General features: G+C 41.1%; 1 protein-coding gene across 1 annotated transcript in view; it reads left to right on the plus strand.

Annotated features, from left to right (window-relative positions):
- The window catches only part of LOC135469081 (titin-like), a 106,252-nt gene that overhangs the window by 89,457 nt on the left and 1,596 nt on the right, over positions 1–15,199 (plus strand). Inside the window, 5 exon segments of the mRNA XM_064747644.1 lie at positions 66–7,820; positions 9,136–9,201; positions 12,527–12,628; positions 13,042–13,137; positions 15,001–15,066. Of these exon segments, the coding sequence (XP_064603714.1) occupies positions 66–7,820; positions 9,136–9,201; positions 12,527–12,628; positions 13,042–13,137; positions 15,001–15,066 (8,085 nt within the window).

Below are 15,199 nucleotides of genomic sequence, written 5' to 3' on the forward strand. Positions count from 1 at the left end.
AGCACTGAGCATATGGACTAATGTGATGCTAGACCCACCTACTAACATGTGCCTCCTTTCTCTAGATGCTGATGTACGTGAGACCAGTGAAGGAAAAACTGAGGAGACGGATGTGGAGGAGCAGTTCTCTCCCCCTGCCAAATTTGCCTCTTCTCAACAGGCTTTTGATTTTGAAATGCTTACCCCTGATCTATCCGTTACTAAATCTCCCTCTGAACCCATCTCTCCTGAACAAGGTCTTGCTGGCCGGCTAGCTGAAGACTTGGCAAAAGCTTCAATGACAGAAGATATGACTGAAGGCAAAGACAGAGACCAGACAACTGAGGAAATTCCCATCCAGTATGGTGCAGATAGTGTGGTAACATCAGATGTTGATAATCAACTCCTTGAGCACTATGGCGATGATTTCCAGGAAATTCAAGAAATCCGCTCTGGCTATGAAATCTGCGATACTAAAGACACCACAGAGTCATTGGAGCAATTATCTAAGGAGTCACTTCAAGAACCAACTGAAGAATCAGACAAACTTGAAAGACTTTCATGCATGGCCTTTGATAACATGGGGTTTGCTGGATACACTGCAGAGCACCATCAGGAACAAAAGTTAACAACTGAGGATAAAAGTGCTACAGCAGAGCCAGTTGTTCGTGGAAATATATCCCCAGAGGATTTGGAGGAAAAGCCATGTTTGTTTGGATTTCCCGATGAAATGACCAAAGAGATGAGCAGTGAATGTCTCTCAGCCCAAACACTGCAAGAAGAAACAGTGACAGGTGAGCAAGAAATGTCATCTGTAGTTCAACAAACTGAGACAGGCACTATTTGGGAAGCAGTGGAAGTGCACAAAGAAGATAGATTTGAAACAACATCAGATCTTGTTGTTGAAAAACTGGTTAGCTACAATGACATACCTGAGAGGGAAGAACTTAACAGAGAAGGTCGAGGTGTGCTTGAAGGCGTTGAATCAGGCGCAACAGAACTAGATTCTCAGGCTCCAGACCAGCAGGAAGAAGAAAAACTTGAAGCAGAAACATCTAGTATTGCAGAGGAAAGTGAAGAAGAGCCTGAAGGGCAAGATGCTGATGACAAGAGCTCAGAGAGCAGCTTGGAAGATGACAAAGTGTTTACTGATTCTGTTGGTGAACTCAAAAAAGTGCCATGGGAAATAGCTCACCAGTTTAAAAGACAGTTCTCTGAATCTTATCTTGATCAGGAAAGAAAATCATCCCTTTCATCAGTACAGTCTTTAGATATGGGTACCTTTTATAGAAGAGACAGAGATCAAGATAACGGTCAGAGGGTTACTTTTGAGCTTGGTGAAGGTCAGATTGTTGAGGAAGAAAGCAAGGAGTATGTTTATTCAGAGACAGTTAAATTCAGGCTCTCATCGAGCAGCACAAAAGACGAAAGTGAACCCACAGAAGACTTGCAGGAGTCCCAAGCTTCTATTCAGGTCCATCAACAGACTTCTTTAGAACCACATGACCAGATTTGTGAAACTCATGATGCTATTGTTATCCAGACCATTCTTGAGAGCCGATGCCAGTATTTGGAGGAAGTTGCGAAGCAGGAACAAACTTGGATGTCTGAATATTTATCAGGTGGTAATGCCCAGTCAGAGGCACTAACTTTCTCCACTGAGACCCTTACAGACTCAACTGCATGCTTTGAGGAATCAAAGGATGAACAGTATGAATCAAAGCGGCTTTCGTCTGGATCACACTACTCATCAGATGCCATGACCTCTTCATTCATGACTGCCAAAACTTCCCTTGACGTTTCAGCTGAGCAGTCCATGTTTGACTCTCAGCACTTTCAAGACGCTGAATCTGAGGGTATGAGCACACCTCCAGTCATTATGGATACTGAATCAGAATTCAAAGAAATCTATGAAGAGCCTTCTGAAAAAGAAATATTGGCGTCTCATGAGCTCTCAGACAGCGTTGTAAGCCGAGAGTCTCGACTCGCTCAGCAAGAATTGTTACAGGAAGGGGCAGATGAAAAAGATCGTTCAATTTCTCCATCGAACGACAGTGAAAGATTACCTACTACCTATGAATCTCAAAGTGAATTGCAAGAAGACACCCAGAAAGAAGTAGTCCGACCAGGAAAATTTCCCATGGCCGTTCCCATGCTTGGAAAAGCACTAGCAGACAATGATGTATATGAATCATCAGAAACAGAGAGGGAATCCTCGGAAGATAAGTTGTCTCCAATTGAAGAAGCTCCAAGTGGAGAAACAGTCGATGAACTTCCTGATGACCGTGAATCTGTACCACCAGCTTCTGCAGAGAAGAAAGTATCATTCCAAGACAGTTTTAAGCCAGGAGGGGAAGATGTGGTCAAGACATCTACATCATCGTCAGATGTTTCTGTTGAGCCTACTCTACTTGCTGCGTCGTATGATTTGGACTCTGGCAGAGTGTCTCATGTCGTGGCCGCCTATGACATGTCACCGGATACTGTTGAGCAACTGGCTCCATTGGAAGGTACCACAAAAGCAATTCTCTCCAGCCCAGAAGATGAGGTATTTGAAACAGAATCTCCAGAGTCAGAAGGAAGGAGTCAAGAAGGTGATATAGGAACATTCCTGGAACATACTCCCACTGAAAGTGTAGGGTCAGGCTCTCCAAGTATATGCCCACCAACACCAATGACTACACCTAAGGAAATGGAAGCAGTTCAACATGTGGAGACAGACTTGGAAGATGCCGCTCATAAAATGGAACAGCTGCAAGCTACTGAAGAAAACCAAGAAATTGATGTTGAAGAGCAATCTGGAGCATGTGCTATGGAAGAAGATACCCCTGGAACCCCGTTTGAAGTTCTGTCCGATTCTGAATTGATCGGATATGAAGATTATTTGGAAAGAATGAAGGAGGTAAAAATGGAGCAGTCAGCGGAGTTGGAAATCAGCGGTGGCAGCTTTGCAGATATTCCTGCATCTAGACTATCACAGGAAACAACTAGTTGTGATGGAACTTTGGCAGCAGATACTGATAGAAGTTATGCAGTACCCTCAGCTCCTCCTTTAGATGAAGTTGTTACTCCAACTGATTTAGGACATTTGAGAACTGAAGAGCAAGAATCATCTTTTGACCATTCTTCCCCAGTCAGTAGCAGTGAACATTCCGAAAGAGGCCCACTGTCACCTTATGGGGCAGCCCATCTTATTCAAGAGTTAGATGGTGGTGAACTACCAGATATTCTTCAGTCTTCTATTCCTGCAGAAGATGCCAATACAGAAGTTCATGACTCTTCGCCCATTCAACATTTTGCACCACTTTCTGAAGACGAAAAGCCAGCTTACCTCCTCAATGGTCCAACAGAGGTGGACTATTTTCCAGAACCTGAAGAATCTGAACCTCTGCCAGAAAATGTGGGTGCTGGTACAGAACCAAGCCCACCAGACTTAAGAGAACAACCAGATATTCTTCCAGTGATGCAAGACCAGCTGATTACTGAGCAACAAGATGAGGTTCTGCCGTCTGATAATGTAGATCTTTATTCAGGTGATGTTTCTGAAGAGCAAATTTACGAAGAACATCACACAACAGAAACATACAGTTCTTCAGAAACCCAATACACATCATACATAAGTACAAGTCATGCAACCACCACAGAATCCCTGGCAGACGAAATAATAACACATTCGGAGCAGAGAGCTGTCTCTTCAGAACAAACGTTGTATGGGTTAGAAATGCCTTCTGAAGAGATGGCACAGAGCTTTAGTCAGGCTGATGCAACAGACACCAGTGAAAGACTAGATACAAGTACTACTGCCACTGCGCAACCTGGCACAGAAGACGAAGATGATACAGGCTACGAGATTGATCGCCAGGAGCTGTTTGAAGCCCAAGTAACTGAAGTACCATCTGAATTTGTGGCAGGTGCACTAGAACCATGTGGTGATGAACTTTATGAACTTCCAAAAGATGACATCTATCCAGGTAAAAGAGCATTAGATGTGGACTCTGAACAGTTTGAGAGTTCTGATACTGAACCATGTTCAAGCACAGTGGTTTCAGATGACTTGCCAGCTGCAGTGGTCACAGCAGTACCTCAGGAATTTGCCAGAGATTCCATATCATCTGGTGAAAGTGAGCCAGAAACTGACGTTGTTAAGCAAACATTAAAACCTCAAGAACGAGAAGAATTGCAAGAAGTTCAGCCGCAGATGTATGACTTGAGTCCATCATTTGTGGAGAGAGATGAGTTTGAGTACAAAACCAAAGTAGGTAAGGACAGTGAGGCAGATACAGAAGGAGCTACTGCTCAACCCAGTGCAGGTGTAGATATTGAGGAAGATATAAACATTGCTACTGAAATGGATGCCGAAGGTTATGTCATCGAAGCAGATATGATGGACAGACCTGAACCAGAGCTTGAAAAACTTGTTGGTGAGGAGACAAAGCAGGATATTGAAGAAACAACAGAATTTCAACCATCTGAGACTATGGAATCTGAGCGGCCTCCATCTCCAACACCTGAAGATATGTTTCACCATTCAGAAGTAAGTGACCAGCAAACCTTTGAAGATGATGCAGAACAAGAAGACATTGCAAATATAGATGACGAATTAATTGAGAGGACAGCAAGTAAATTTGTGGAGTCTGTGCTGGTAGACATAAAGGAAAAGGTGGAACAGGGTAGATTTGCAGGATTTAGTGAAGTAGAACCTGACACAAAAGAGGAAAATCAAATCAGTCAGTCTGGAAAAGAGGCTGAGGGAATAGAGGAAGAAGTTGAAAAAGGAGCCATAGATCATGAGAGCAAACCCGAAGCAGAAAGCAAGGAAGCATGTCAACAGGAAGAAGTAGACATGGCAGGTATTTCAGAAAGCTGGGACCAGGAAAGAACCTCAAGTCCTGATTTGGGAGAGCCTAGAACAGAAGATTCAACTGCTAAACATGAACCAATGAAATCCTCAGAATCTGTGGAGGATGTCCACTCATCCCGAAAACTGGTACTGCAACCCTCAGAGGATATTCCTGAAATCACAATCACTCAGCACCTTCATGTGGAAGAAGATGAAGAAGATTACCCAGTTTTGTATACACAGCAACATCACCACCCATGTGTACCTGAAGAGGAAGAAGATGATGAAGATGAAACTGATAATGCTCCTCTTGCCAAAAAACAAGCTCAGTATACATTTCAAGAATCCTTATCCAAATCTTGTGAGGAAAAAACTGATTATAGTACATGTGAGGAGATGAGCACACAACGTGGCTTCCAGCAGATCAGGCCAAAAGATGACTTAGAAGATCAAAATTTATTGGATGACCCAGGCCCATCAAGTGCAGATCAAAGTCCAGTGGATGCAACATCTGAGACCGGTTCTTTTTTAGTGGATAGCGCAGATTCTGGTTCTGCTGGCATCCATGGAGAGCCAGAATCTGCGGAAACAATTCTTTTTGAAATGGATGACCTGGAAATGACAGAAACAAAGGACACCAGTGAGGAAGACTACATTGGTGTCTCTGCCAAGGACATACCTGAGCTGCAGAGCCCTGAAGATCTAGGGGACTCATCAAGTGTAGACAGTTTTGCTACTGTTGTTGCTGCTCATGTTGAATATGAAGAAGAAGATCGATTAGCAGAAGTGGCCTCACTGACATCCTCTTATCATTCTGAGATCACTCACACAGATGCTATTGCTGAAGAAGAGGAAGATGAGGAAGAAGAGGATGATGAACAAGGCTACTGGAATCAAGATGATGTAGAAAAATCAAGTGAATCTTCTACAGGAAGTGAGAGATATGAGTTCATCGAGAAAACAGAACTGTCCGTTATTGCTGAAAACTCTGAAGAAGAAAGGTACGAGATGATAGAAAGAGGAGAATTGGATGTTGATACCAGTCCTGATTTTGTTCGTAGTCCAGCTGAAGCTTCTGCACTAACCAGTCATCGTCTTTTCGGCAGAAGTGTTGAGAAAGATGATGTTTCTCTTTCTTCATCACTTGCAGAATTTGAAAGGCTTGAAGGTGAAATTTGCCAGTCTGGTTCAGGCTCCTTAGGCTCAATGGGAGATCGGGACAGTTTGGCTGGCTCATACGAACTCAGACATTTCCGTGGGAGGAGTGGGGATAAAGATGATTTGTCCATAGCTTCATCACTGGCAGAATTTGAACGGCTTGAACAGGAGCTTGCACACAGTGGATCTGGTGGATCAGGAGGTTCAATTGACAAGATACCAACCGATGGTAACAAAAGTAGTGGTGGTGAGCCATCATCATTATCCTCTCTGGGTGAATTTGAAAAATTGGAACATGAACTACAAAAGCAAGAGGTTGAAAACAGACGAAGTTCTATGGAAAGTTGTTCACGGAAAAGTGATACTGGATCTTCAATGTCCTCTTTAAATGAATTCGAAAGACTTGAACAAGAAATTGTTATAGGTGATGAATTGCAAGCAGAAGCACAGAAAATTGTATCAATCTTGGAGTCAGGAGAACTTATGCATGAATCAGAGAGTGAACATGAGCAATCTGAAGCACAAACAACTGTAAGAGAAATTACACAAATGACAGATTCAATTGAAGCTGATCAGTTACCTTTGGATCCCCCTTCAAGCAGAACTTTTGATTCTGAAATTCCTGATATAACAGAAAAGGATTCTTTGGATGGAAAGGACATTGATTCAGATTCCCTGAGCGAGTCAGATTTTGACCAAGGTCTGGATACAGTGATGAGTGGTGACTGCTTTAGTGCTGTGATAGAAGAGGAGCTTAGAATTGAGCAAGAGGAACTGCGTTTAGGAGGAGAATTGGATCATGACTCATTGGAGGAGGATTTACATTGTACTGAAATGAAAAGAAAAGAATCTACCAAAGATTTTGACACGGATTCATTGCAAGGAGTTGAAAGTATTATGCAGTTATCTGCAGATTCTATTAGTTCAGACCAGCAAGTCCCATCTGCTGGTGCAGATGGTGAAAGGTTTGACACTGATTCTCTTCAGGGCCAGGAGGGCATAATGGAGAGATCAATTGATTCCTTAGAGATTGAACAAGTCCCAGACCAAGCCAAAGTAACCGACACAGACTCCCACAAAGATTCAGAGGGGGTAATGCAAACATCTGCCGATTCTTTGGAAGGAACACAACCAGAACAAGAAGTCCCAACCAGCATGGAAACCTCAGTTGATTCAACAACATGGAGTTTAGCAAGTTCCGGGTTTTCCCGTTCATCTCAGGACACTCTCAAATCCCGGAGTAGTTCTAGTTCAGGCCGAGACATCATGCAGGTGTCCTCAGATTCCTTGGGAATGCAGAAGTCTATCCATGAGGAAACGATCAGTGAAAAGAGACACTCTGGTGAATACACATTAACAAAGAAGGAGACAACCATAATTGAAACAGATGTGCACCATGTAACCTTCACAAGGACTTCAGACACAAACCCTTTCCTTGACACGGAGGGTAATGTGAAAAACAACAAGGATGCAGCAAATGCAGATTATGACAGGGAAGGCAATTTCCGTTGGAGTTCATCTGAAGATGAAGACACCAAGCCTGCACCTAACCCATTTTTAGACTGGGGTCCTTACGAAGAGAAAAAGAAGGTGTTTACGATGACAGAATGGGAAGAAATGAAGCGGGCAAAGAAACAGAGCATGGATGTGATGGAAAAAACTGACCCATCTAGTCCTGAACAGCCTATGTCAACAGACCAAAGTTCTGTAGAGAGAAATCTCCCGTCCCCTCACCCCACTGACCCCAGCCAATCCAGCTCACACACTGCTCCTCTTCTCCCCTCATCCTCCCTGTCAGCTATGCCAGCAGACCAGGGACCCGACCCTTCTACTGACACTAGAGGTATTATTAACAAACACTAATGGTTATCTGCATGGAATGTTTGAGCACTGCCAAGCTTTGTATGCATGCCAGTGGTATGAACTGTAAAATCTGTCTTTCAGTTTGGCTTCTCTTCCAGGCTTTTCAGTGGAAAACAAAAAAAGTACAGAAAGATCTCTTCCTCCCTCAGCTGTAGTTCATTCTTTTCTTTTGCAGATGTTGTTTCGTGAAGCCTCCATGCTATTTTGTCTTCTGTTAGTTACATTTACATGTGGAAATAAGCAGAGTATTTTTTCTCTTAAGTTGCCTTACTCTAGGTGAATAGTTTTGTTTGTGTCTCTCTGTAGATGTGGTTATTTCACGGTTTTATATTGTCTGGTGGTAATCCCCTCTATGTGGTGCTTATGCATGAGCTCCTGTCTATCTCGTCTTACTATGTGGAGTATGAAAGATAACCACAGTTTCTTATTACAAAGCATAGACTAGAGTAAACTATTACTGCTCCCTAGTATGTTTTACCTTATGTAGTTGCAGTATTCTGTGGTTTGGCACTAGTTGGTGAAGTCCCATTGGCTCTATTGTTTTAACTGGTAATAGAACCCATTAGACTAACCTAAAGTATATTATTGAAACTAGGTTTTAAAGTTGTGAATTAAGTTTGTCTGTGGTGTGTATGGTGTCCTGAGGACTGAGAATCTTACTGATTGATGTAAAGTATGTGGACGCCTTTAAGAGCATTGAGCCTGTTTGGACCAGTCAATTATGGATAAAAGCAGTGTCATACTAATATCAATCAGTCTGTCTTAGGTCTCGCCACCTAACTGTTGTCAAGGTAACTAGTATGCGTACAGTCTCTGGGGCATGAAAGACTTTAGCCGCTTGTTAGTGACTTCATAAATGAAGAAAATGATTGGCTGAGGTATTCTGTTAGGAAGAAACCTGGGTTGGAGTATAAGAAAAGAAGATCTAAAAGCCCTGCTGAGGCTATGAGGGTTGGCTTTGGCTTTAAAGCACAGTTGTCTTCTTGCTGCAGGGATTTTGTTCAGAGCAGCTGCTGACCATCAAGCTGTCATATGGGGCATAGTTGACAAACTTGCTTTCTTAACATGGAAAGTAACATGGAGGGTATAAGCACTATGGAAGCTCTGGTGATACGCTGACATGTAGGTGTGTTTGTGCGCAAGTGTTTCAAACCCCAGCAATTGTATGGTGTTGGATGGTCGTCTGATGGTGATTGGTGGAGATTATTCGGACACAGATGAAAGTGTGTCGTTCTTCATGCCGTGTCTCCTGTTGTTGATTACCTGATTAACACTTGCTGTTCTCATTTTGCTAGCTGAGCAGGAGGAGGAAATGGAGCCTGAACCAGCCCCTCTACCAACCACAGCCTACCAGACAAGAGGTGCTTCTTATTCTATCATTTTGGTGTTCTCATGCTATTGTTTATCTATACAGCTTTTCAATGTTATCTTGCCATAGCTGACTCTGCTGTAATAGTTATAGGATTTGAGTGTACTCCACTATTTGTTTTATCTGTGTTTTTAAATTATGGGTGTGTCAGTGTTTGTTGTGATTTAGCTTTTGTTTTTCTTTGGGGTTTTTTTCTTAATGAATTGCAGATTATATTTTACAGGTTTACAATTTTTAATATTACCATTTTCCATGTTCTACATGTATGTTCATATATATTAATTTCATTTATAAAAGTAATTTCTGTGATATTACATTTACGAAAGTAGGTTTTTTTTTGTGTATTCATTCATCAAATGCTTGTGTGTGTGTATAGTTTATTTAAAATGCTTCATTTTTCACCAGCTTCAATAATTCACTTCATGTTTAATTTAATGAGTATTGTAATAACTCATACAATGATATAGATGTAAACAAGACAGAAGAGAAACAGGACAGCTTTCAGGATTGTGTTTTGAAAAAATCAGTAATCTTGGTAATGGAGCAGTATTAAGTGCAGGCGTGAAAACACATATAAAATCATCCAGTGAGAGTTGCGTTTACGTGTAATGTAATTGAGCCATCATCAGGGCAGCTCAGATAAACAATTACCTTTATGAGTACCTGCTCGGAGATTGAATCGGACACGGTCTAGTAATAGAACATCTGCCTTAATGAAGAGTGTGTGGCTTTGTGTAACCTTTCTTGGTTGCCATGGTAACTTCACCCTTATGTCGGACTCCCCAAGGCCTGTTGGCTAAGCCAGGGTAGGCTTGTTGACAGGCCTTTTATCGCAGGTAGTGGTCAGTGGCCCTTTTTGTGGAGATTTTAGTCATCAGCTGTCAATAGCAGCAGCAGGAGCAGCCACATCTCATCATACTAGAGGCTTTGGCTAAGTGACTGGATAAGCCTGGTGGCCAGACAGCCAGTATGCCGTTCGCCCTACCCAGGCCTAAACTCCCTCGATTTAGGCAGGGTACAGGCATGTAAGGAAGGTAGAATCAAGCATATAACACACAAATTATAAATTATAATAAATTATTACCTGTAACACAAATTTCCACGCAGTTCAATACAAGTGTGTATACATGTATTGATTTCTTGTCAAATGATGGTATTCCTGAGGCTGTTTCATTCACTAGGTGGTGTGTATATGTGATTTCTGCTGCATCCTGATACAAGTATCTGCAGTTGCCCATCTTATGTTTAATACCACAACACTAGATGACACACACCACTGTCTAGTTCCCCTTAACCTGTTTGATAATTAACATTCATGCTTCCCTACACCTCAGCATCAGCAATATGTGTACATTGTCTTAGTTGTCTCTGGGGGATGAGTTACTTTGCTGTTCTGTAATTGTAAACAGTTGTCTGAATTCATCTCAATGACCCATTGTGATTGATTCATGTCATTATCATGATCCACACTGCATCATCACAAAATCTCATTAAAGGTGACAGCATGGGCCTGTTAGCTCACAGCAGGTGGTTAATAGATCAAGGCAAAACCTTCAGCTGTTTCTGTCCATTACCACTATTTACTGGTGTAGCCATGTAGTTGAGCCAGTATCGGTACCTTAGTAGTATTAATAGATGTTTGATCCTGCCTGATTAAGTGATCATGACAAATATATGCATCTGCTGGTGTTCATACTGTTCCTGACATTTGAACTGGCTGTGACTGGTGATATGTAGCTCTATTAATTACCTTAGTACTCACTAGATGGCTGTACCTATTACCTCAATACTCACTAGATGACTGTACCTGTTACCTCAGTACTCAGTAGATGACTGTACCAATTACCTCAATACTCACTTGATGACTATACCTATTACCTCAATACTCACTAGATGACTGTACCTATTACCTCAATACTCACTAGATGACTACCCATTACCTCGATACTCACTAGATGACTGTGCTATTACCTCAGTACTCACTAGATGACCGTACCTATTACCTCAATACTCACTAGATGACTGTACCTGTTACCTCAGTACTCACTAGATGACCATACCTATTACCTCAATACTCACTAGATGACTGTACCTATTACCTCAGTACTCACTAGATGAATGTACCAATTACCGCAGTACTCACTAGATGAATGTACCTATTACCTCAATACTCACTAGATGACTGTACCTATTACCTCAGTACTCACTAGATGACTGTACCTATTACCTCAGTACTCACTAGATGACTGTACCTTTTACCTCAATGCTCACTAGATGACTGTACCAATTACCTCAGTACTCACTAGATGAGTGTACCTATTACCTCACTACTCACTAGATGACTGTACCTATTACCTCAGTACTCACTAGATGACTGTACCAATTACATCAGTACTCACTAGGTGACTATACCAATTACCTTAGTGCTCCCTAGATGACTGTACCAATTACCTTAGTACTCACTAGATGACTGTACCAATTACATCAGTACTCACTAGATGAATGTACCAATTACGTCAGTACTCACTAGATGACTGTACCAATTACCTTAGTAGTTACTAGATGAATGTACCAATTACCTCCGTACTCACTAGATGATTGTACCAATTACCTCAGTACTCACTAGATGACTGTACCAATTGCCTTAGTAGTTACTAGATGAATGTACCAATTACATCAGTACTCACTAGATGACTGTAACTATTACCTTAGTACTCACTATATAACTGTACCAATTACCTCAGTACTCACTAGATGACTATACCAATTACCTTAGTGCTCACTAGATGGAATGTACCAATTACATCAGTACTCACTAGATGACTATACCAATTACCTTAGTGCTCACTAGATGAATGTACCAATTACCTAGTACCTCACTAGATGACTATACCAATTACATCAGTACTCACTAGATGAATGTACCAATTACGTCAGTACCCACTAGATGACTGTACCAATTACCTTAGTAGTTACTAGATGAATGTACCAATTACCTCCGTACTCACTAGATGACTGTACCTATTACATTAGTACTCAGTAGATTACTGTACCAATTACCTTAGTAGTTACTAGATGAATGTACCAATTACATCAGTACTCACTACATGGACTGTACCTATTACCTTAGTACTCACTAGATAACTGTACCAATTACCTCAGTACTCACTAGATGACTGTACCAATTACATCATTAACATCGTGGCAGTATACATGCACTTTGATATCAATAATAAGTTGTCCAGGTTCTGAATAACAGTTTATTAAGTGTCGCAGTTTTAAGATTGTGCGTGTTTTTGTTTTTGTTTGGCATCCAGTGGGTGATGCTCGGCGCGTCGCATCTATAGATGAGGATGACACGGCTGAGTATGACATCACAGAGCATGGGGACCTGGTCCATGGCATACCTGACAAGTTTGGTATGTCCCCTCAGCACAAGTCAAGCACATTTATTTGTTGCCTACACCATTTTCAGCATTCTTATAGATAGTGGTCATGTCCTGATAACTGCTTATTTATTACTACATATATATGTCCCAATGGACTGACTAGTGGTCTGCAGCTTGACTGATAGCCCTGCTATAACAAGATTCAGAAAGTCGTGCTTAAGGTCCATGTGGACTTGCAACAATGTAGTGTTCAATTTTCTTTCCTGAACAGTTGGTTGATTATCTGTATACATAATTAAAGTTGACCACAGTTCTGTCTGTGATGTGATGAATCTTAGTGGCTGGTCTAGATGATGGACAAAAAATCAGGGCATAAACAATTGTGTGGTATTTCTGCACATGTGGTTACTGCTGGGTGTAACTTGTGATGTTCCTTGTACCAGCTCAGAAAACAGGACCAGCGTTTGTTGATCGTCGTGATTTGGAGGAGTCCGAGGAGGATGAAGTGGTCGATTATACGGAAGAGGAAGAAGTTGAAGGTCAGCAGGTCTAATGTTGTGTTGTGGTCAGGTCATTTTTGATCAATCTCAGTATCACTTCTGGTGTTGTTTCTCTCCCGGGTCACCTTTGACCAGTTCCCGGTCTCATGTGTAGTGTTGTGTTTCAGCCATGTCCTCTTTGACCAGTTTACAGTTTTCACATGCTGTATAGTGTTGTGTTGAAGCAAAGTCCTGTTTGACCATACCCAGGTCTCACATCTGGTTTTGCCCATGACCAACCTCTGATCTCTTTGCTAATGTTATATTTTAGCCATGCAGGTGACCTTTGACAAGCTCCTGGTCACATTGCTAATGTTGTGTTGTATCTAAGTCACTTCAAGCTGTTCCTGGTTTCACATATAATGTTGTGTTTTGTCTGGGCCACCTTTTACCAATCCATGATCTCACGTATAGTGTTGTGGCAGGGTCACTTGTTTCCAATCCCAGTCTCACTGCTACTGCTCTCTTTACCTTTTCACAGTCCCATTTCTTCATTGATATTTTAATAATGTGTTATTGATCCATTTGCAAAGGCATCTATAGCCTGTTTCAGTTTCACTATGTGTAGTCTTGTGTTGACATTGTCACCTCTCAGTTTCACATGTACAAACGAAATATGTTGTTGACACTTGGTCACCTGTAATAAATGCCATTCTCACTGCTGCGGTGTAGTCTTGTGTTGACATTGTCACCTCTCAGTTTCACATGTACAAACGAAATATGTTGTTGACACTCGGTCACATGTAGTAAGTGCCAGTCTCACTGCTATGTTTTGTGTCTTGTGTTGACATTGTCACCTCTCAGTTTCACATGTACAAATATGTATTTTCTGGCCTACTGTGTGTGTTTTATGCTTTCCTCTCACACCTCTTCACCACCCCTCCAGACCCCTTTAAGGGAGGCATTCTGTAGACGTCTACTTACATGTAATTGTATTTGGAACAGTTGAAAAGCAGAACTGACCTGTAGATCACTTAACTTTTCTATTCATTTATTTGTCATTCCTTTCAGATTTTGATGTTGAATTTCTATTTGTTTCAGAAGTACAACAGGGCAATGATTGTTTATATATGTTTGACTGTATATATGTTTGACTGTTTTATGAATGATAAAATATTTCTGTGACCTTGACCTTTACATACATGTACGTATGCATGACATGGTGGGGGATACATATTAATTAGCTTTTTTTTTTTTTTTTTTTTTTTTTTTTTTTTTTTTTTTTTCAGGCTTAATTTGTTTGGGTGTCTTAAAATTTATATCTCTTTATATATTTCCCAGTGTATGTTTATTCCCTTAACTTAAAAATGTAATTAAATTCAAATTAGTGTATTATTGACATATACTATCCTCATATGACATATAGATTACCAAGAACTAAAGAGGTACCTGTCTAATAATTTCACCTGTTTTTAACAATTGTTATTTAGATGATTTTCATTTCTATGTCAGTTGGGTAATATGTAACCAGTTGGGTAATATGTAACCTCAAAGAAGTTATCTCTGGGCAAACATAATGTTTTAAATGTGGATTGTGTGGTTTCACCAATCTGTTAAATGTACAAATAGCTAATAATCTATAGTGGGTGGCAAACCTCCTGCTGATTATAACGTTTGTCTAATAAATAATGTTGGCTAACATTGGACATTTTAACCATTTCATCTGTTGTAAGTTAAATCGAACCATTTTATACAGAATGCCCTTTTGCCAAAGCTACATACTCTTTATCTGTATATCAACTACCAACCCTTGAATAGAACTCTTGCTTATTTTCTCCCTCCCATCCCTGCCTAATTTCTGGTCACAGGGGTTGATGTGTAGAAATGTGTACAGTTTGTGTTGACGATTTGTATCCCTGACAGAAGGAGCAATGGTTAGTGCTGAAGACGACGGGGCCCGACCAGACTCGCAGACTACCAAGCAACCAGGTAACTACATCTGCAACAGGATAACAAAACACAAAGATAGCCAAGCTAACAGCCCTCTTCAAAATACCTGTAGTTTTGAATTGAAGTGAGAATATGAGGCATCATTAATTGTTCTGGCCGAAGATTTACAGTT

The sequence above is a fragment of the Liolophura sinensis genome, chromosome 1 (genome assembly GCF_032854445.1).
Source record: "Liolophura sinensis isolate JHLJ2023 chromosome 1, CUHK_Ljap_v2, whole genome shotgun sequence".
NCBI lineage: Eukaryota > Metazoa > Mollusca > Polyplacophora > Chitonida > Chitonidae > Liolophura > Liolophura sinensis.